This window comes from Vanacampus margaritifer, chromosome 4 (genome assembly GCF_051991255.1).
Source record: "Vanacampus margaritifer isolate UIUO_Vmar chromosome 4, RoL_Vmar_1.0, whole genome shotgun sequence".
NCBI classification, from domain to species: domain Eukaryota; kingdom Metazoa; phylum Chordata; class Actinopteri; order Syngnathiformes; family Syngnathidae; genus Vanacampus; species Vanacampus margaritifer.
Window position 1 is genome coordinate 16,391,980 of NC_135435.1, and position 23,852 is coordinate 16,415,831.

Sequence of the window (23,852 nt, forward strand, 5' to 3'; positions counted from 1 at the left end):
GATTTATCACAATAATGGGAACAAAATAATGACTTAACAAGATGGAAAACAGATAAATGTGACAATATAAATAATTTTATAAATCATAAATGTTTACATTTTCAAATGATTGCCTCTACAAAATTGGAAATAAATCACACTGTCCCATGAATGGTGAGTTATTTCTAGAGCATTCCCGCAAAGCTACTCATGTGGCCCTTGCGGTTGATCTGCAGGCACCACGATGGTAACCCCTAATATAAATGCTCAGTGGACTAAATTGTAAAATGGAGCAGGTTGCCCAACCCTGGCATAGCGATAGCATAATAACCTGCCAGTGCTTTATATACTGTAACAGCTTCTTTCTTTTTTTTAATGGGCACTCTTATTCACAGATTCAGAAAATATAAACAAAAGTAATGTATAAAGCCCTTTTACCAGGCATTTAAGATAAATACACAATTTACCTGTGTTTACAGTCCAATTTAAATAAAAACTTTGAATAATAGAGAGAACACAAGTCTGAGTATAGTTTAAAAAATGTCATCAGAGTCAATATCAACATTAGACATAACTCAATGTATGATGATAGATTTAATGTATCGTCGGGTAAATTGAGGAGGTCTGGTTACTACTGTATGGCATGGTCTTTAATTATTTCATTATTTCATATGTGATCTGATGTGTGTCTGTGGCTCACAAATAGCGGTCACCTTTTTCAGGTCATCATATCGATTAAAAGATGATTACCAACAATTTCATCTCAAACATGCCCAGTTGTATGTTATATCATTTTTTAATATGTATTCCCCACCCCAAAAGGCACATTACATGTAAATAAATATATTGTGCATAATGTAAAAAATAACAAAATATGATTCTTCTTTTTTTTAATACAGAGCCAATATAACATTTAAAAAAAGAAAATACACATATAAAACCTTCATTTTTTTCTCCCTCTTTAGTTCATTTGAGCAGTGTGAGCTACATTTATCGTAAACAATCAAAACATAGTCCTTAAGATTATTTACAAATATGACTCATAAAATGAGATTTATATACACATACAGAATATGATTTTATATTATAGTACTTTGTGCAAACATCAACTCGAATTACATGTTCACAAAGTGGGACAAAGAAATGAGAAACAAAATCAAAGTAAACATATAATGCAGTTTTGTCTTATGCTAGCTTTTGATAAGACGCTAGCAGCTAGCTTAGTACAAAAACTTGAAACATGGGTAACAAATGAACCTGGAATAAGAAAACGACTATTAATAACTCAAAAGACATTGTAATGGCCTGTACTTTGTGTATAAATAACTAATTTTCTGTAAAGTCATTCATACAAAATAAAGTAAGGTTTTGGTAGGGAAGGGTAAAGTTGTTCCAGCCAGTAAAATAAAATGTAATGAGAGAGTGTAAGTGCTGAGGTTAATGACTGTACACTAGTATACTGAAAATGTTTCCTTTCCAATCACTCTACTTTGATATTTGAAGTTATTTCCATTAGTTTAACGAATGGCGTGTCAAGGTACGGAAGCCTTGACCTTGCTCTCCTGGAGGCGGTCGAACTTTCGTCTTGATCCGACGTCATCTGAATGTCTGTCCCAGCGTCCACCTCGTCTATGGGCCGGCTCTCGTAACTTTGGGATTCCGATGACATTCGGGTGTAGGAGTACGTTTCATTCTGCGGCATCGGGTTGGCCTCAAGGTAGCGGCTGTACTCAAGGGGCGTGTAGCGAAGTAAACTGGACTCTATCCTGCTAGGAGGAGGCGTGTTATACTTGAACGTTCTTCGATGAAAATCCGTTGTAAGAAAGAGGGAAGGACGGCGGATAGGTCTGTCTGGTTCTTCGATGGGAGATGATGGAGGTGGTGTGGGTGATGATGGAGGTTGTGTGGGTGATGATGAAGGTGGTGTGGGTGACGAGGGTGGCGAGGGTGATGAAGGCAGTGGGGGTAGGGGAGGTTGTGTGGGTGATAAAGGAGGTTCGGGGGGTAGAGAAACGTATGTGCACGGTAAGAGAGGATCGGGGGGTAGAGAAACGTATGTGCAAGGTAAGAGAGGATCGGGGGGTAGAGAAACGTATGTGCACGGTAAGAGAGGATCGGGGGGTGGCGGAGGTCGTGTTTGTGGCGGAGGAGGGATGACAAATAAATGTTCAGCAATAGGAGGAAGATGAGTTGATTCATGCAGAATAGGAGATTCAACATCACACCCTGGTACTTCTTCAACTCTGTTTGAACAGTCACACGTTAAACCAAACAAGGCGACGCTTTCATTCCCAAAACCCGCAAAAAAATGGGACGAAACACTCCACCCAACGTCGCTTCTTACCTTGGGAGAGGATCGTAGACTAGTCCTGTCTTGCCGAAGTCCAAATCTTCTTCTTCACTACTCTGTGTGGACATAAAATACTTGAGCTTGTCTTCTAATTCATTATTCTAGGAAAAGAAAAGGAGAAACAAGACTGTCATATTCATGCAAAGACGACACCGACATCCATTACTATCCAGCACCAAAAGAACTGTTAACCGCACCAGCCCGTGTTGAACACACACCAAGTCTTACCTCACACTCCACAATTGCAATTCGGTCCAGCAGCTCTGAGATGAACATGTCCTTCTCAGCAACTTGAGCTCGAAGTGTTTGCACCTTCACCGTTTCAAGAAGAAAAGATAGATAATCATCAAGTCAGATCATGTTTGTTGGTATTGTCCTAGCCAGTCCAGTGGATTAGTGGTTACTACTATCGCCTCATCGCAATAAATTGCTGGGATTGAAAACAGCCTTTTCTGTATGAAGTTAGTTGGATTCGCTCTGATCTGTTGAGATGGTTACCACTCCCCACTAAAGTAACTGTAACTAAATATATTTTTGGGTTTGGATGTTTTGTAACCTGAAAAACGCCAACATTTCAGTGAAAGTTTTTTTTAAATTGTTCTTGTTTATTTGTCAACAATGAAAATAATTAGGGATGGAGAAAATGATGTACATGCAGCAATGCATTTTAAATATAATATATATATATATATATACTGTATATATATATATATATATTGACATTGACTTAACACAATAAAGATTTTTTTTACATGTTTGAGTGTGTGATGTGTGATGTTATTTTTTGATTTTTTACATTGAAAAACTGTCAGCAATATAATCTGAAAATTGTGAATTACACTGAAAAACCTTTGGAGTGATATTTACTTGAAAACCCCTAGTACCATTTTTTTTCACTCAGAAATTCTGATTAAGTTTTATAAAAATATTATAAAAGCAGAAAAAATGCATTTTAAATAAAAAATTATACAGAAAATATGTCAAAAATAAATCTTTGAAATATTAATGAGAACTCTTAAGTACATTTTACTTACATATTATTACTTTATCAAAAAGAATTACTCAAGTAACATTTAATAGCAATAATATATTATTTTAAAAAAAATGTCCATTGAATTGTACTCTCTTCATTAGTATTATCTACAAATAGCTAAAATGGTAAAAGGGCTTTCTTATAAAATGTTAAATGTCTTTTATATATATATATATATATATATTAATAGTCTATTGCAAAGTGTGGGAAATAATTGGGATCTTAATTAAATTGACACTGCATTTATTTATTTATTTATTTAATATTAACATTTATAGTGGTAATGAATGCAACTCGTTTTGAGTGTTAAAAAGTACAACACTAGAAGGAGTTCAACACTACACGTGTAGTGTAAAATCAACACTGACCAGTGTTGATAAGTGTTACATTTCAATTACCGTCACATTTGCTTTAACTCCATCTCAGTGTAAAAAAAAAAACACTTTCAAAAGAGTTTTCTTTTAAAAATATATTTAGTGTGGACTGTGGACCATTAAAGCTACTTTTCAAATGTTAAGTGTAACTTTGTAGGTGTTGAATTAAGTGCCGATTTTGCTATGTGGGCTTGTTCCTCCCTGTCATAAGTAAACAATGTGAAATAATTGTGTTCATTTTGTCGGTTTTTCAGCGGTGGTTTTTGCTCTCATGTCACACACAGGGTGTCTGTTTTACATGCTGAAATAATTTGCGCTATTTGTGGTGGTTTTAACAGCCTCTAAACATACTTTGCTGCAAACCTGAACCGGTTCCAAATGACTGACTAAATGGTGCCTGTTTAGCAAACTAAATCAGCTTGTTAGCAGCAAACAAATATTTAATGACAGTCATTTAAAAAATGCCAAATTTACAGGTTGCACAAGTGTGAAAAATGTCTCAAATTTTAGGGGCAGTCTGAAACCCTGTCCAAGCATATCCCAGCATTTTCAGTACTTTTACGGGTAATAAAGGAATCGTCTCTTTCCTCGGAAAACAAGGGTTTCATCTCGTGGATTATAAAACACAACCTCAAATGACCCCTCTCACCTCCTCAATCATCCCTTTGACCTTCCGCTGTTGGCAGAAGACCATGTCGTTCAAGTGTTTGATTCTCTCTCGAAGATCTCCGGCTTCACCCCGTAGCTCTTGGGACCTGCGGACCACCAGCAGTCATTGTTAGCTCCAACTGGTCTGAGATGGTGTCGCGCTCACCGCAACAAAAGTTGGAAAGCAGTGTTTACCAAACATTGTCTTTCCTCTTTGGCAGGCTTGGAGAGTAACGGAATACATGTACCGCCGTTATGTAATCAGATTGCGAAAAAAAAAGTAACTGTATTCCATTACAGTTACAGGAAGAAAACGTGTAATCAGATTACAAGTACATTTATTAAAAATGGGGATTACTTCGAGGGATTACAATTGTTGTTACATGTCAGGGAACGAACGAACTGACTAGTCGTGTCCTCCACACGCGGGCAGTTTGAAAAAGCTTCACGGACGGACGGGAGGAGGAAATGGCGACCGGTATTCACTGGAACTTACTCGGAGCGAAAGTTTGAGCTGAGAGTCCAGCGGCATGCTACGCGCTGTAGCTTCTTGCTAGCTAGCCCGCTAGCCTACAACCATAATGTGAGTTACACCTTCCAAACAAATCTTCCTCCCGCCAATTCACTATTTAAACATCATGCACAACATATACACGGCTAAAGTTGTGACTGGGATAAAAGTTCATTTTGCAGTTGATGTCATGCATCATCATCTTCATTGTTTCTATCTATCTATCTATCTATCTATGAGGTGCGCTTTTTTTCAGTGACAGTTTGAAAAAACAGTATATGGTCTTCAATCAATCAATAATTACACTAGGATTTTTGCTATTTGTAGTCTGCCCGGGTCCCTATCACCCGCAAATATCAGGGGCACATTGTATAGAATATATATTGTGGTGATATTTATTTTTATTTAGTTTTCATTAACATACTCAATATTGGAGTAATCCAAAAGTAATCCAGTTACATTACTTTAATATTATGATACTTGGATTACGTTACTAACTACATTTTTAAGCAGGTAACTTGTAACTGTAATGGATTACATTTTAAAAGTAACCCTCCCAACCCTGCTCTTTTGACACTGATCAGACGTTCAGCTTGTTGTCTTCACTTTTCGGACATTGTTCAAATACCTGTTGGCTGTAGCTCCATCTGGTGTATCGCTCCTGTCCAACAAGCGAAGACGCCGTTCACATTCCTGCAGTTTCTGGTGGAGTTGACTCTTTTCCTGTAGAATCCGTCATATCAGTATCATGCATATAATATGGATTTTTTTTTCCCACAATGGTTACCATTCCCATGCAGTCGAGCAGGCGTTCAAGTTCACCGATCCTCAGATCCCGCTCAGCGATTTTAGCCTCTGCGATCGTGATATTCATCTCTGCTTCCTCCAGTCGTCTGATGTAGTCGTCCAGTTGTGCCTGTGTAAGCAAATACATAAAAATTTTGCTCTGATGTTTGTTTGAAATTTCCCAACACATGTTCTTATGAAGCACGGGTTTGTGTCTATTGGCAATAGATGTATCACATTGATCAAAAAGTAAACAGCGCAGACAGACCTGGAGTATTTCAATCTCCTCCCTGTGTTTCCTTTGCTCTTCCAGCAGCTTTTCCTGGTAGTCCCTTTCAAGCGCCACGGAAAGCTCCATGAGGGCCTTACTGCTGGCCTCCTGTGAAGATTCCACCTGGACAACAATAAAAATAAAAAAAACTGAGCTGATGTGGTCTGATTATAATGGCGGATGGTGACGTGCTTTATACAAGTGTGTGATTAATTAAAGGGAAGGAAAAATAAGTCCATATAGGACTGAAGTGGGTTATTTTTTTTTTATTGGGATGTAAATAATTCTTGTGACAGAGCTCTGTCCCTATTTACTATAGGTTAACTGTAATTGGATGATTTCTTTCTTTCTACACAGTAAAACCGGAAGTGTATATTTAACTCCCATAGTGTTAAATTCAACACTTTCTCTGAGTTTATATAGTTCTCAACTTCTCACCAGTTCCGAGTTAAATTTACACTTCCACAAGTGTAAAAAATTAATTCATTGGTATAGTGACATTTACAACACACATAGTGTTATTATTATTTTTATTATTTGTGTTATTTTTTTCACATTATCAGTGTTTTTTTAACACTTAAAAGTGTTATTTCCTTTCATTTTTTGGTTTTAATTTCTCACAGTTTTTTTTTGTCACTTTCAAATACAAAGAGTTATTTTAATTCCTTTTTGTGTTCATTTCTCACAGTTTTAGTTTTACTTCTTGACATGGAGACAGTGGGACTCGAACCTAGTACTTAGCAGTAGGTACAAAAGAGAGAAAAGGGCCCCCGGATGTATAAGGTCACTGAGCCTGGAGTCAATGAGTTTGACTCGCTCAAATAACACCACACGTACAGGTTTTTTTTTTCACTTTGAGTGTTCAAATAACACCCAAATCAACACCCAGTAACTCCAAATAATTAACACTAGATTTTTAATTCAATTTAACACTACAGAATTTGCTGTGTACTTATGTCCCAGGTATCTACGACAGAATGTGGTGTGGCGAGCTAATCGGGACACATGTAAACAATACGTGTGTGTGTGTGCGTGTGTTCCAAGTCTAATCTTTTCTCACAAAATCCCGCACAACTAGTCCAACGTCTCTTATCGCCTGTTCCGAGCAGGCCGACTTGTCACACCAGCTACAAGTGACAACAGTTTCTATGAATGTGTCAGAGCAGGTACTTCCACAGTGATGTCACGCAAACCTGAAGTCTGAGCGTTTGGTTTTCTGCATGCGCTGCGGCCAACTCTCTCTCTTTGTCTCTCAGCTGTTCTTGCGTTTTCTCACAAGTGCTTCGCAAAGTCTTAAACTCTTCCCTGGTGTCCACTCGATTCTGACAGTTCTCCAGAAGGGATTTCTGCAAGGGCAACAAAATTGTTCTAAGCGTAGAACTATGCATAATATGTCTTTACAAGTGCAAGGACACAGTTTGTTACCTGCAGGCCGATATTGGATGATATAAGGGAGCTGTTCATCTGATCAAATCTCTCCATTGCGGCTGTGCGGACCCTCACCTCTGACTCCAGACTTCTGCGGCGGGAGTTGGCAGTCTGTAAAACACACACGCATCCACGTTTAGCAAATGATTTGCCGCTTCATTGATGACGATGGAGTAGTTAGCGGTGATGGTAATATGGTGGACAGTAACAGTGAGAGTATTCTCATTAGTAGAGCTGAATCAGAATTTTCGGAACGGGTCATAGATCATCCCCATGTATTGTCAGAGAGGAATATTTGGGTGGCAACGCTCACGTCTCAGCATATCTGTGGGAAATGCATACGAGTGAAAACGCACGACATTCGAGCATAAAAGCAGAAAGTGGGAATATTTGGCCAGCTAAAAAGCAATAAACTGTTAAGGAGTCAGTCAATAAAGCCCCTCTAAGCAGTTTATCAACGACTTTGTCTTTGTTAATTCACTGTTGGCCTCTCACGGTATCACAGCAGCAAACGAAGGTGGAGTTTAGTCACTTGGGCGCTGGACCGGAGATGCTAGGTTAGCTTAGCGCTAGCTAGTTGGTACGATACAATACAGATGGATTTACCGGGGCAAAGCAAGAAAAACATGTGGATTCTACGATGAGGAATCCTGGAAGTTGAAGTAAGCTATTGTAAGCAAAAAAGGAAAACCTCTACGGACCAGTGTATGCTCCAGTTTAACATATATAGATAAGTCTTCAAATAAGTGAATAAATGAGGCTATGTACCATTTTGATCAAATTGGATTTTTCATTTGTTCGACTATAAAGCGTTTTTCGGGAAAAGTACAATAGCTGGCAGCTTTGGTGAGCTCGATATCTATATTATATTTATATATATTATATTTATTTTTTAAATAACTTCTATTGTGATTGTATTCGCAACACAAGCCCGTATCTCCCTGAGCAGCAAAAGTGTTTGCGAACGTAGTGTGTTTCCGTCATGGTTCGTTCAAGATATTCGCCAATAGTTTTAATGGTGGCAAACCATTTTAAGAAATTGTGACTTTCTTGCTGACAAGACGAACGTTTTTGCAACCGTTTGCGACCTTGAACAAACCCTGACGAAAACTCGCTCACAAAACTTCGTCGGCCAATGAGATACAGGCTAGAGAGTGTGTTTATGCTCACATAAAGCAATCCACGCACGACTTACTTTTATTTCCTGTGACATCTTTTGCACAGATTGCTGCATGCCTCCAAACTGGCCGTACATGCGCTCCCTGACCTTCTCCAGCGAATCTCTCACCTGTATAATAAGCGCAGCGAGAGAAAGCAAGCAGATAAGATCCGTCATCTGACAACCAAACAAGAGCATTTCACAACAACGTGTTGTACTGCTTTGCGTTGGTCCTTCGCTCACCTCCCTGATGTACTTCATCTCATCATGAAGGTGACCGACGGTCCACTCTCGCGCCATCACTCGCTGTTGCCTGTCAGGGTTGTTACTCTGCACCACGCCGTACATTTTGGGCCCGTGATGCTGCAGCGAGGGCTCGAGCTGCCCATTGGTCATGTCACCCGGGTGCTGAGGGAGACAAGAACATTTTCGGTTTCAGGTTTCCTTCAGCTGGGACGGTCAGTGTGTGTACGTGTGTGTGTGTGTGTGTGTGTGTGTGTGTGTGTGTGTGTGTGTGTGTGTGTGCGTGTGTGTGTGTGTGTGTGCACTTAAGCCATTTCACCTTTTATTCCATAACCTTACTATTCGGATTAACCCTCCTGTTATGTAAAAAAATAAATAAATTAAGTAGTAAATTTAGCGACTCAATAAACAAGTAAAATTACGAGTAACGAAATTGACATTTAGATTTTTTTTATTTTTTAGAGTAGACATTTTATATGACGGGTCAAATTGACCCATGATTCGACTGGCAATTTTTTTTTAAGTAGTAAGTTTAGCAACTCAATAAACAACTATAATTATTAATAAAATGATGAGTAACAAAATTTACATTTAGATTTTGTTTTTTAGAGTAGACATTTTGCATAACGGGTCAAATTGACCCAAGATTTGACTACATTTTTTTAAGTAGTAAGTTTAATGACTCAATAAACAACTATAATTATTAATAAAATGATGAGTAATGAAATTCACATTTAGATTTTGTGTTTTAGAGTCAGACATTTTGTATGACTGGTCAAATTGACCCAAGATTGCAGGAAGTCAATTGCTATTTCTTATTAGCATTATTAGTAAGACACTATCATTCCGCTACTGCACAGGATTGGAAATTGTTTGAGCACTTATTTCATATTCTTCATACCCTGTTTAAGGTCCATATACTAATTTTTCTTTTTTTTTAAAAACTCACACTTTTCACATATTAGTAGGAAAACTACACATTACTACAAGGGCAAAACTACTCTACTTGAGACCTACGTGCTTCTGGTATTATGAGTAACATTAAAAAAAAAATACTAGTTAACATCTAGCACTTCATCATTAGTAATACTAACAGTAGTCAAATAGTGCACAGTTTTGTCTCACTAGTAACATGTAGTAGTAGTCTGGTAATAGTCCACCAACGTACCACTAATGTGCAGTCATGTCATTCAGTAGCGGAAGGCAGTGGTGGAAAAAACAATACAAGTAAGATAGTTCTTCTATTAGTGCGCCCTTGCTATTCTCCTAATGTTCTAGCAAAAGACAAAGGGTGTACTATGGACTTTTAGCTGGATATCACCAAAATTTTCAAACGGCTTTCCATTAGCACACTGACTGTAAGAGGCCTTTATGTTGCCCACGCTTACATGTGTGCACAACATCAAATATTTGCAGCACTGCTGCTCGACAGTGGAAACAGGAAGTTGTGAACGGATGTAAAAAAAAAACACACACACACAAAAAACAGTGAATTGAGGGTGTCATGTTCCTGCCACCCCGAACATGAGCTGCTGTCTCTTGTGCCTTTCTGGCCTCCGGCAGCCGAATGACCCAAAGCAGACTGCGGCAGTGTAAAAAAGCAAATATTGAATATGTCATATTTAAATGTGGTGCACCTCGACAGTATGTGTGGTGTATATTGCAACACGCATTCCACATTAGTGAAGTGGCAAACATGAAAAACCTTACATACATGGATAATGCACTTTAACATGAGACAAATCCAACACAATTCAATTCTTGTTTGTTCTACACTGTGTTTAAATTCTGTTTCATGAAAAAAAATATTATGTAAACATGTGTACTGCACTTCGCATTCAACTTATCTAGACACTCAATAAACACATAAAATATGTATACTACCAACCAACTAAAATTGAGTTTTTTGTCCCCTCCCACCACCACCACATTGCAGCCTTTGTAAGAAAATAAAAAATAAAAAATAAAATAATAATAAATTGAATTTTGGCACATTGTAATGTTAATTTGAAATTTGAAGATTAATTGTTCATAATCTTTTAAGCAATTGATGTTTGAACACAAATTACGTATTGACATATAAAGACATACAGAACAAAAGCACAGTACTAACAACAGGCATAAATTATTTGCAAAACAACAATTAATACAGAATTATTTTTTACATTCTATTTAATGACATTACAGCTATATATTTTTTATAAAGTACAAAGAGTGTTATGTTCCTTATTTAAAAAACAATTACTAACTATTTGGTTGGGTTTTGGACGTTGGAACGGAATAATGGCATTTGCATTGATTTCAATGGTTAAAGATGATTTGAGATATGAGTGTTTTGCGTTACAAATGTGGTCATGGAACAAATTAAACTTGTATTTCATCGCACTGCTCATGAATCTATAAGATTTAATTTCTTAAATACCTTGCTCTTATTAGATAGTACAGGTGTACCTAATGCTGTGGCCGGTGGGCGTATACGCGTCTGCTCACTGTACCTGATTGGGTGACTCCCTGCCAGCCGGCCTCTCTCTTTGAATGACCCCATTCTTCTTCTTCCAGCCATCCTGTACAGAGATCTTCAATATTAGCATTAAATAATGCTGAGTCATGGTGGTTTAAATTCCGAAATGATTGAAAACAAGAGTGGTTTTAGGCCGACTGCCTGCCAATCCCAACTAACATTCCGGACCTGTTGTCCATCAAAGGAGGCGTCAGTCTTCACATGCAGCGCAGATAAAGAATGAAGAGGACCAGAACAAAGAGAACTGTGTTGTTGTATGGACACAAGCCAGCCCCTCATTTCTCCAACACTTCACCTGACTCCTGAGAAAAGCTCCACTAGCGGCTTTTTCTTTAAAGCTCTCAACAACGCAACAATAAATGCCAACTCTGACTGTCACAATGTGTTTAAATACACACTGCTCGACAGTGTTTACTTGGTTTTATTTCACCGAAACCGAAGCCGTGTGAGTTTGTCGGAAAGAGTACAGTAGATGCTCCTCTTTGTTTTGTTGCCAGGAGGAGAATATTTCATTAGATACACTTGGACAAACTTGGAATCAGAAATGCTTTTTTAAAAAAAAGTCTGCTTTTACAAAGATAATACTGAAAATAACAGCTCTCATATCGGGTAGGTGTACCTAATATTGTGGCTGTTAGTGAGTGTGCGCTTGACAAGTACAAACAACTTAAATACAGGTCTTGGATTTAATTACACACCAGCGCGATTTACTGAGTGGTTGAGCGCTCACAAAAGTTTGTCTGTATTGCACGACTTTATCATGAAGGACACGACACAAAGAGCCTTCATACAACGGCCAGTCAAGGCCACTGGAGGGAAAAAAACAACAACTTTTGTGGTAATAAATTCCAATGGAGTCAAGGCGACTTCTGACTATGCGACTGTGTCTCACGTACATAACTTGGTTGGCGTCCATTTTGTGCCATGCTGCTGCAAACGTAATGTGATGGTGTGTTGTGTATCCCGGTGAGAGGAAAACAAACAGTTCTCACTTTTTTTCACAGGGAAACTGAATAAGCTGAGAACATTTTTCTCAACTTTGTGCTTTTTAGTTGACAATAATATGAATATTCAAAAACACCACTTTAAAAAGAACTCACTAAGTGCTTTAAATTGCATAACAAGATCATACTAAGCAAAATGAAGCTTTTGCATTCTTGTGTCTGATTTTAACTTTGACCTCCATGTAGAGGACACAAGGAAGTCAGTTTTTAACCTCGTGAACTTCAGCAGCTCCGCATTGGCCGCACTGCTTCACACTTTGCCGGAAATCCAACTGCATGCAGCTAGCAATGAACAATAAGGGAGTCTGTCAATGAAATTTAAGAGTAAAGTGGTGTTCACTGCTCTAGATCAGTGATTAGTGGTACGTACCAAGGGTCACTATTTACGTAGAGTTCATTTGCATTTAAATTTTAGATCTGAGATATTTGCATTTAATTTCGAAATATTTTATGTTTTTAAGCCTTTATTTAAAAACAATTTTTATTTTACTTTCATGAGCAATTTAAAATTGAGTCATTATTCATCCATTTTCTTGACCGCTTTTCCTCACAAGGGTCGCGGGGGTGCTGGAGCCTATTCCAGCTGGCTTCGGGCAGTAGGCGGGGTACACCCTGAACTGGTTGCCAGCCAATCGCAGGGCACACAGAGACGAACAACCATTCTCACAATCACACCTATGGACAATTTGGAGTGTTCAATTAACCTGCCATGCATGTCTTTGGAATGTGGGAGGAAACCGGAGTACCCGGTGAAAACCCACGCAAGCACGGGGAGAACATGCAAACTCCACCCAGGAAGGCCGAAGCCCGGACTCGATCTCACGTCCTCTGCACTGGGAGGCGGACGTGCTAACCAGTCAGCCACCGTGCTGCCTGTCATTCTTCATGTGTCGTTTTTTTTTTTTTTTAATAGAGTTGAGTTGATGTGTAATGTGTAAAAAAAAATAATAAAAAAAAAACAAGGAGATTACCACCAGGAATTTATAGGGGGGAAAATAAATTGAATGAAAAAATATATATATTTTTTTTTTGCCCCGTATTCATTTTTATTTTTAGTGCTATTAATTTATCGCATACAAATTGGTTTATTATAAATAATGAAATAAAATGAACATTATCACCATAAATAATTGCACATATGGGCCTACACTAGACTTTTTTTTAATTGTGTTTAAAAATGTTACAGCTTTTTTTCAGATCTCCAGGCAGTATTTTACCATGAGGTGCCCGGATGAATTTTCAATGACCAGTATGAGAGAGTGTGAGAGCTGCAATACCAAATTTAACACACTATTCACACCCGACACTAACAACTTACATGACACTGGGAGGGAAAATGACTAACTGTGCTCAATTTGGGCATTTTCACTTAGGGGTGTACTCACTTTTGTTGCCAGGGGTTTAGCCATTAACGGCTGTATTTAGCGTTATTTTGAGGGAACAATAAACTAACAATGTTGTAAAGTAACTTACTACTTTAATGTGTCAAAGTGTCATTTTTTCAGTGTTAAAAGATATAAATATAATTAAATAACTGCAAAAATGTAACTCACTTTTCTGAGATTCTGTGGGCTTTTAAATACAACAGTTTATCCGGCCAGCTAGTGTATTTCAATGAATTACAATGTCTATTATAAAGGGGAAGTTTCTTGACAATAATATGTTATTTGTGACCTTACTAGTCTAAACCTGACATTCTGATTAATATTACATTTGTGGAATATGAGTTATGAGGCAAAATCCAGCTGTTTTTATCCATCTCAGGGGGCGGCCATTTTGCCACTTGTATTTGACTGAAGATGACATCACAGTTTCTCAGGGCTCAGGCAACGGCCAATCACAGCTCACCTGTTTTTTTGAAGCTGAGCTGTGATTGGTTGTTCCCTGAGCAACTGTGATGTCCTTTTTCACTTGACAGCAAGTGGCAAAATGGCCGCCTTCTGATGTTGCGAAAAGTTGCTGGCTTTTACCAGAATACCGTATTTAGACGAGTGGGGCTGCATAGAACATATTATTGTCAATCATTTTTGTCTGGGTTGACTTTCCCTTTAACTCCATGTGAAATTTTGAAATTGAGTGCCATAGTCCTTCTTAGTATACTATCAGTGTGCTATCTGCCATGACCACATCTCCACCTAATGAGCCATAAAAAACACATTGTGATCGTTGTTGTGCTCAAGTCAAACACATGCAGTCTGACTAATGTGACTCAAGGCTTTATTGTGCGTCCGTCTCAGAATAGGCGTCATCACAGGAGGCAAACGTGTTCCTCGCCTGTCATTGTTCTCACTACATATCGTCCCTTAGATGCGTTTCCATTACAGTTTTTATATTGTATATTTATATTGTACTATTTCGATTTGCCAGCGTTTCCATTGAAGAGCGTTTCGCTTCTGAGGCGCAATTCTCGTAATGTCCCGTCTCGCGGGATCTCGCAGTTCCGTAGGATGTGCTCATGATGTTTACGGAAGACAGACGCCCGGAGTTCTTAATATTACTTTAAAAACATCTTCCTCCCCTCATCGGTCGGGTTGTGTATTATAACTCGTGTTATGGTGCGGACGGATGGATTTCAACGGCGCCATTTCTCATGTAACGATATGGAACGTGCATTGAACGGCGGCATATTGGCGCCATAGCTTAATCGCTTTGTGCTTAAAAAAAGACTTGTTGTTAGCCCCTCCGGAGGCAGCTACGACACGAAAGTGAGTGGCCCCGTACTTCCTATACTCCATGCTGGGCGGAATGCGTTTCCATTACACTTTCGCGAAATACTTCTATTTCGACACGTCTCAAAAACCACCTCATGAGAGCGTAAAAACTTTTTTGGCGATATTTGAGTGTTTTTTTTTTTTAAACAAAAACAAAAAAAACACGTGTTTCCATTACCAGCTTGCTTTTGCGCAAAACTGAGAGTAATGTAAACGCACCCAACTCGTGACCGCACCCTCCGCAAGGGAAGCACGCTCACAGGTTATAGCTCTGTGTTATCAGCGTGTGTGTGTGAGCCGCAGTCCTGCCGGGGCAAAGTTCTCACAAAACGCAGCCACGTCCACGTCGGGGTTAGGAAGAGACACGCAATATAAGGACGCCAAAACGTTTCGAGGCACCTCGTCATGCGGAGGCCAAACAAAAGCGGTCGGGGCGGCGTCACCATCAGCAAACACCCACAGAGCGGCCGAGTGCCTGCAGCGTGTACACACGCTCACATTCACTCACGTGCGCAACCACGTCACCATTTTAATACTCAATACAACAAACAGCTGGCAAGAAAAATGGAAGTGTAAAGTCAACTCAACCCATCTCGCATATTCTCTATTCTGCATTAACATAGTCAACTTTTCACAGATTTTTTTTTTTTTTGGGGGGGGGGGGGGGGTATTTCTTTCCTATCCTCTTTTCCTCCTTCCACCCTTCTGTTTTCCTTCCCTCCTTTAATTTCATGCCATCCTTGTCTACTTCCTTCCTTCCATCCTACTGTCAATTATTCTTTCCTTCCACCCATCCATGCTTTCTCCCTCCTTCCTTCTAACATCCTTCATTTCATACACCCTTGTATTCTTCCTTCCTTCTGTCCTACCTTCCATTGTTCCTTCCTTCCTTCATCTTGAAACTTTCCTTGTTTCCTTCTTTTCACCCTTTTGTACCATCCTGCTTTCCTGCCATCCTTCCACCCTCACTTCTGTGCTACTATACATTTAATTTGTCCTTCCTATCCTTTTCACACCATTCTTCCTTCCTTCATTATTTCACTCCTTCATTTTTTTTACCTTCCTGCTTTCCAACCTTCCTTCCACCCATCTTTCCATTCATACCATTCTTGTTTCTTCTGTCATAGCTTCACCCATCCTATTTTTCCCCTTACATCCTTCCTAGCTTCTTCCCATGTCACTTTTTTTTCCCAAACATGCTTGTTTCTTTCCTTCCTTGCATCCATCCAGTCTTTCATACACCCTTGCGTCCTTCCTTTCGTCCTTCTGTCCTACCTTCAAATTATGTTATCCTTCCATCCTTTCTCTCACCTTTTTCACATACCAATCTTTCGTCTTTCCTTCCTTCTTAACTTCCTTCCGTCCTTCCTTCCTCTTTTTACCATCCTGCTTTCCTACCTTCGTTGCACCCTTCCTTCATTTCATACTATTCTTGTGTCTGCCCTTCCTTCTGTCTTTCCATCCCTCCTTTTTTCTTTCCTTCCATCCTTCCTACCTTCTTCTCTCCTTGCTTTTTTCAAACATCCTTGATTCTTTCCTTCCTTCCTTCCTTGCCTCATCCTTCTTTCCAAACATCCTTGTTACATTCCTTCCTTTCTCCCTTTCTTCTGTCCTTCCTTACATCCTTGCTTACGTTCTTCCAGCCTTCCATCCTTCTTTCCTTCATCTTTTAATACCATCCTTTTTTCCTTTCTTATGTCCATTTTTACCATTCTTGTATACATCCTCCCTTTCTCAGTTCCTTCAGTTGTACTCTGGTGGAATGTGAAACACATGTAGGCACTATTGCACACGCCCTTCAGTCATGATTACATAATGCACACCAGACATCTTGAGTACATTTTTGATGAAGTCTATTCAGTCAAGACAGGATTGCACCATGGCTAAATGAGGAATTTCAGCAATGGCAAAAATAAAATGAAAAACAAATGAAAAAATGACTTACTGTATCTGGCTTAGCAGTTTTGTGCTCCTTGTTGGTGTCATTTCCCGGATGGAGAGTCAATCTGAGGCGTCTGATTGTCCTCTGAGAAGCAAAAAATAAATTAAGAAAGTGGGATGAATGCTCACATTTCAGGAAATTAAAAGACTCCAGTGATGTCCCGATACTTTTGTCAAGTGCTCTACCGTGGTTATCCCCTTTCAACAAGTACAACTGAGTGACTGTTAAGAATGTTACGAAATGAGACGAATTTAGATGCCAACTGTCATTACATTTGAAAATTAGTGCTTTTATTGTTTGTACGTCTTGATATTAGCAGCAGTTAATTGAATTTTACAATCCTATAACAGACAGTGCTGTTGCTTTAAAAAAAACTGTAAAGATTTTATAATGGAATGTGAAATATTTGCACTGTCATTAATTCTCTTGAGTATTTAATACATTTTAGTATCAATAGAAAGGACAACTAGAAAAATTCCCGCGGAAATTTTGAAATTAAACATAGGAAGTGAAACTTTTTGACAAGTTATTGTTTCAGTAAAATAACAACAATAGTAAGGCGGCACGGTGGCTGACTGGTTAGCACGTCCGCCTCCCAGTGCAGAGGACGTGAGATCAAGTCCGGGCTTCGGCCTTCCTGGGTGGAGTTTGCATGTTCTCCCCATGCTTGCGTGGGTTTTCTCCGGGTACTCCGGTTTCCTCCCACATTCCAAAAACATGCATGTCAGGTTAATTGAACTCTTCAAATTGTCCATAGGTGTGATTGTGAGTATGGTTGTTTGTCTCTGTGTGCCCTGCGATTGGCTGGCAACCAGTTCAGGGTGTACCCCGCCTACTGCCTGAAGCCAGCTGGGATAGGCTCCAGCACCCCCGCGACCCTTGTGAGGAAAAGCGGTAAAGAAAATGGATGGATGGATAGAACAACAATAGTAATGATGTTAATATACTTACTACTATTATTATTAGTAGTATTCTTATTCTTCCTATTATTATTAGCATTATTATATAAAACAAAAAATATACAGAAATATTTCAAATATGACATTCATAAAATTATATCTATATCAATCAGTGGAGTGCAAAGAAATAATAATAATTGTTTATTATTATTATCATTATTATTATATATTTTTTTTAAATTAAGAATTTTAAAATTACCTTTGTAAAATAAAATCTGCATTGATTTCTTTAAAAAAAATATATGAATCTAATTTCATATTTAATAATCATGGACAAATATATAATTTATTAGGGATGTTCGATACCACTTTTTTTTTCAGACTGACACTAGTACGAGAACTTGAGTGCAAGTAGTCACCAATACCGATACCACTAGTACTTTTGATGCATACAAAAAAAAACAATAACAGATCATTTTTAAAAATGACAGTCCTATATATCCCAAAATAACATTTTTCCTTAAAATTGTATGAAATTAATGGAAATTTTCGATTTTTCCAATTTCTAGTTCCTGATTGTAAAACAAATTGTGAGTACCGATACCTTGAAGGCCTGCTATCGACCCGATACAATACCTGGTATCGGTACTCGCCTATCCCTGGTATTAAATCAAGTTTGTATAGAGCTTTTCTTATTAAAATTCTAAGATGCCAAGATGCAATACTGTTACACCCCCCCCCCCCCCCCAACATTATGACTATGAGTTCTAATGCCTGCAGGTTGATTTTCATTTTTTTATTTTTGCCCCATCATTCCGCCAATATGTTTAAAAGGCATTTGTCATCACAGGCCAGTTATGTCAACACATTGTTGCAATAATGACAAACGGCCAGCCTGCAGCACATATTGGACTCGCCTCTTCTTGTAGGCTACACATCCTGTTTTAGGCACATTGTCAAAACGCATCGAGCGAAACACAGGAGGGAGGGGTGAAGACGCAGCAAAGTTTGCAAAATGAAGCGTTGACAGAAGACCAACAGAAGCCTGTGACACAGAGGACAGTCTTCTCCCTGGGACTTACCTCGCTATCGGGCTCTGGCGAGTCGGCAGTGGTGGTGGTGGTGCTGGAAAACGTTCGTCTGGGCCCGTAGTGAAGCATGTCTTCGCTTGTGTCCACTCCACGGTTCCACACTGTCCCCCCTCCTCCTCCTCCTCAGCAGACCCTCCTCCCACTCTTCCTCTCAATGCTCCTTCCTGAGTTGTGCTCCAACTCTCAGAGGCACCATAGGGAAATTCCTATCTTGCCCAGTGAGGTGAGGATCGGTGTGTCTCTCCGAACAGGTTCCCACTCAGCAGCAGCAGCACAGCGAGGTCATTGTTCGATTCCTGCCTGCAGCGCGCACCACAATCCACCTGAGTGACAAGCTGGTCAGTCCCTCGACAGCTAGGCTCGCTCTCTTTCTGTCTGAGCTCCCATCCGACCTGTTGGGCCACATTTCACCTCTTCTGTGAGAGAGCAGGCCTCGCGACGCGGAGGGCGGAGGGTAGGGAGGCTGGGCTGGGCTGGGCTGGGCCGGGCCGGGCCGGACCCTCCCACTCGGCCCGGGGCAGGTGAAGCTCCTAGGTGACAGCTCCTTGCGGCTCAAGTCACCGGAAAGAATCTTGACACTATCAGCATACAATGACATGTAACTAGAACTTGCAACTCCAGGACGACGTACGCTGAGAAACAACGTCGCCAAAAGGAAGAAATGAAATGAACACTGTAATACTGGTTATCTCCTGCATTTTAAACAGTGACTTTGACTTTCAAGCAGCAACGTTTTTCTAATCTTAATTTTCTAGATGAAATCATGTAATTTCGTTTACTTCTATCTCATGTGTTTGCTAGCTAGCAGCCAATCAGAGCTGACAACGTTTTGCATACTGAGATTATCGGTCGGTCCATTCATTCAAATCATATGTAAAAAGCACAAAAATCTCTTAATTCTTCGCGTTTCAAAAACTATGCTTTTTTAAATGTTTTATTATTTATGAATGTGTTGATCAAAGTTCTGAATATGTGTGTAGTTTTATTAATCCCTACAATGGATGGTCAGCCATGTTTGTTTGCGATATTGTGCCTTACGTGGATATAAACACATACCGTAGAGAGTAGATGTTTCTATTTGTGTATAATGTAACGCAAGCAGGAGTGACAAAAAATGACACAGTGTGGCACCTGTTACTGGCAATGAATCATTGATGACGGTAGCATTATTTTTTAATGTCCCCAACGTGTATGTCTCAACAGACAATCGTCTGCTCACAATCTTCCCCTCACCAATCTTCCGACACTCCCTGCACATTTGTAATGTGGAGGAAGTGATAGTGAAAACAGTTCAAACTTCTAAAGTCCTTCCTTTAATTCTATTAGGCTACTAAGAAAAACAAGAATAAAACAAGTGTAGTTAATGAGTAACTGCATATCAAACACACTTATGCAATCGGTCAACAAATGGATGGTCAGCGTGGACGCTTGCGCAGAAACATACCTTGCCGTAGTTATTCATTTATGTTTTATGCTCTGTTCCTACTACTTTTTTTTAAACTATATGGTGACTTTTATTGCCCTGAAAGGCACCTAATATAGCCTATAGGTAGACCTATGTATAGCCCCTTAGATGAACAATATATAGTCAGAATAAACATTACAATTGCACAAAATATGCACACAAAATTTGGAGTGACCTGACTTTACGCACCCCCCCCCCCCCCCCACCCTTATTTATTTATTTATTTTTAGATACGACCCAGCAATCGGCCTTTTATTTTTTGACTTGCGGGCAAAAATTTCAGACGCAAGCACAAGATGGGGGCAGTGAATGTCAATACAAGCAGCAGTTCAGCAAATAAATAATAAACAATTTCATCTTCAAAAAAAGACACTTGTAGCTGTTTATTGTGATTTGATCCCTGTTCAAAGTTTATTGTCAAACAAAACAAAGACAATTACACATTGTGTCTACAACAGCCACAAACCATATATGAGTGTGTACTATAGCTTAATGCTAAGACACAATGAAAAACGTCATAGACAGGCTAAAGAAACTATTTCTGATGTTTGATTTTTTTTTTTACCCCCAAAAAACAACAACAAAAAACACTGGTGAACATTAAATATAGTATGTGCTTGCACAAAAAAACTAGGTGAAAGCAGGGTAAGACGGCGTATTAGGGCCACGTATAAATATATATTTTTTAGAGAGCGGGTGTAATATTCCGAGAAAAACTGGCAAATTTGCCACTTCATAAACTCGCAAATTTACGAGTTTTTTTTTTCTTGCAAATTTGCGACTTTATAAGGTGGCAAATTTGCCACTTTAAAAAGTGGCAATTTTGCGACTTTATATAGTGGCAGATTTGCGTGGGGAAAAAAATTCAGAAACTTCCGAGAAATACGCGTAGCGTAGCCATAGTCTAATCATGTGAAGATCCGTTGGTGGTTAATCGGACACTGTTTATAAAATGAAAAGGCAGGATGGAAACGGATTCATTCATAATTTAAATTTTACTCGTCATTCACCGCAGCGAGAGCGACAACACTTCCTGATCCTCTATCAGCTGACTAACACTAACCAATCAGATAGCACACTATAGGTAAATGCAAGTGAATGACGGAGAGCAGCAGATTCGACACTTCAATTTAGATACTTGTACAAGAAAAATACCAAAAGTATGAATGTGTAAATAATAATTCTGGAAACATAAATGGACAAGTAAATGTACATTTTAACAAATTCACTTAAATGCTTGATCGTCCGGGAGTGGACCTTCGCAAAGCGTCGCTGGCCAGTGGCCGTACACAACTGTTCAAAGAGCGAATGCTTAACATGATATGGTTCATCTATGCTAAACCGATTACTATCTCCTTATTTGGAAACCCGACCGAAAAGTATTGGCACAAACAGTCGAGTAGTACGCTACGTGTATTTCTCATAACTTTAAAAAAAATAAAAATAAAAAAAATCTTGCAAACCTGCCACTATATAAAGTGGCAAATTTGCGAGTTTTTCTCTCGGAATATTGCCCCCGCCCTCGGAAAAATAAATATATATATATATTTATACGTGGCCCTAATACGCCGTCGTACCCTGCTTTAACCTACATGATGATGGGAAGAGGTGTGTATTGTTCGACTTTTTTTTTTTAAGTGTCGTTGCTATGTGCCTGCCACACAAACAAACAAGCGTGTTGGCAATTCAAAGAGTGACACTCCTCCACAATGCCGTATTGTTTCAGAAACGTTCTTACATGATCTAAGAAGCAGAAAGTAACAAAGTTGCCAATCGGGGATATTTGTAATTCCACAACAAATACACTTGTGTCACTTCTCTAAGAGTGTTTTCTTTCCTTTGTACTTATAACATATCAATTTGTGCGTACATAAAGTAAGCATTATTATTTATTTATTTTAAGAAGGAATTCATAGCGCTACTCTTTTTAGCAAATGAAAAGGAAATCACGTGATAAAGAAGCTTTCAACGTTTTTAACTTGAGTATGCGTTTGGTCTGGACTTCATCAGCGCTTGAGGGGGAGTCGCCCACTGTGCGGCGTTCGCATTGGCATCAACATGGCGCATGTCTTGAGAAGACTCAGCTAGAAGGCAGTGATGGATGTTTACTTTAAAGTTCAGCAAATATACATACAGCACTCGAGTTGCTCCGAGTTCAAAGCATCAAACTAAACATGCGACACACGCCTTGGGCGTTGAGTGAGTCTGCGCAGCAGGATCTTCCTGCTCTTACATTTCATGTGTTCAGAATCATTACTGCTGAACTTTCAGAACATTTATGTCACAAGGTTTGAGGTCACAAAGTCACATGCACGTGAAATCAGGCAATCAAAAACAGATGGATGCTCACATTGTTTAACCTTGATGTCCCATATTACTTTTTACAGGATAAAAGTGTTGTTGTTGTTGTTGTTTTCGTACATAATTAACAGGTGGAATCACAATTACAGATGACAACTTCGAACTCACCATAACCTGCACAACTAAGCGAGTCATTCTCAAAGTGTACTAGTGGCTCACAGGCTCCCTGTTGTGCTAGGCGAAAGAATAACCAACTTACAATAATTCATCAAATTGTCTATAATAGAGTGGCTTGAATTTATAAAATAAAATAAAATAAAATAAATTAATTTAAGTAGTTTTCAAATGTTTCTATCTCTAAACGGCATCATGTTGCAATGGCTTATAATAATATATATTTTTTTAATCTGCTTTGTTTTTGGTAACACATAACTAGGCCTCAATGAACTCACAAGCATTGTTTAATAAACCTACACTTTTTTTGTGAGCGTGTTTCCATGTAAAGTATGGAAGTATTACCTTCAAAATAGTAACAATGTACAAAAAAAATGTATTTGAACAAATCTCTTAGATGTTATTATTATTATTGAGTTTTTTATGATGCATGAAATTGGCTTATTCTGAGTAGGAGGCAATGCGCCTTCTCGCCACAAGAGAGCAGCATGACGCTGTCAGTACTGTATCGCTATCTGCCTAGTAACGAGCGGACCTAAAACATTCCATATCCTTGATATCGAAGATGTTTGATCATTTGTATGATATCTAGACAGTACTAGTGTACATACCTGTACTGGAGTATTCGTTTACAGTCACTAGAAATACAATTTAATGCATTAAGGCGCACTAGTAGAATGACTAGCGATAACATTGTACTCGGTGGCTAAAAGTGGCAAACTTGTAGCAAACAGATGTCCAGCTGCTTTCCTGAAAACAACAACAACAACAACAACAAAACCCGTTTTCCACACTATATTGTAAGCAGCCAACGTGGCTCAAGCACGTGTAGGAATCTCAAGAATGATCACCTGCGCTTTTCTTGCCGAACCACATTAACCCGCTCCACTTGACACAGATGGGGAAAGGCCACCCCAAAGGTCAATAATGTCTGTTTCGCACGGAATGGCAAACGACGTAGG

General features: G+C 39.0%; 1 protein-coding gene across 4 annotated transcripts; it reads right to left on the bottom strand.

Moving 5' to 3' along the window:
• Window positions 1-751: 751 nt before the first annotated feature.
• On the bottom strand, window positions 752-19,372 carry myzap (myocardial zonula adherens protein). 4 transcript variants are annotated; one of them, XM_077563790.1, is made up of 14 exons: window positions 18,942-19,372; window positions 16,964-17,044; window positions 11,278-11,346; window positions 8,783-8,947; window positions 8,576-8,668; window positions 7,378-7,491; window positions 7,146-7,298; window positions 5,950-6,075; window positions 5,683-5,811; window positions 5,524-5,618; window positions 4,386-4,491; window positions 2,558-2,641; window positions 2,324-2,385; window positions 752-1,745 (listed from the first exon to the last, which is right to left on the bottom strand). In XM_077563790.1, the coding sequence occupies exons 1-14, from the start codon at window positions 19,017-19,019 to the stop codon at window positions 1,460-1,462; spliced, it is 1,641 nt and encodes a 546-aa protein (XP_077419916.1). In that variant the 5' UTR covers window positions 19,020-19,372; the 3' UTR covers window positions 752-1,459. The 4 variants fall into 4 exon arrangements, with proteins under 4 accessions (XP_077419916.1, XP_077419914.1, XP_077419915.1 ...); XM_077563788.1 differs by having other exon boundaries at window positions 752-2,222; XM_077563789.1 differs by having other exon boundaries at window positions 2,324-2,430.
• Between the last annotated feature and the right edge of the window lie 4,480 nt (window positions 19,373-23,852).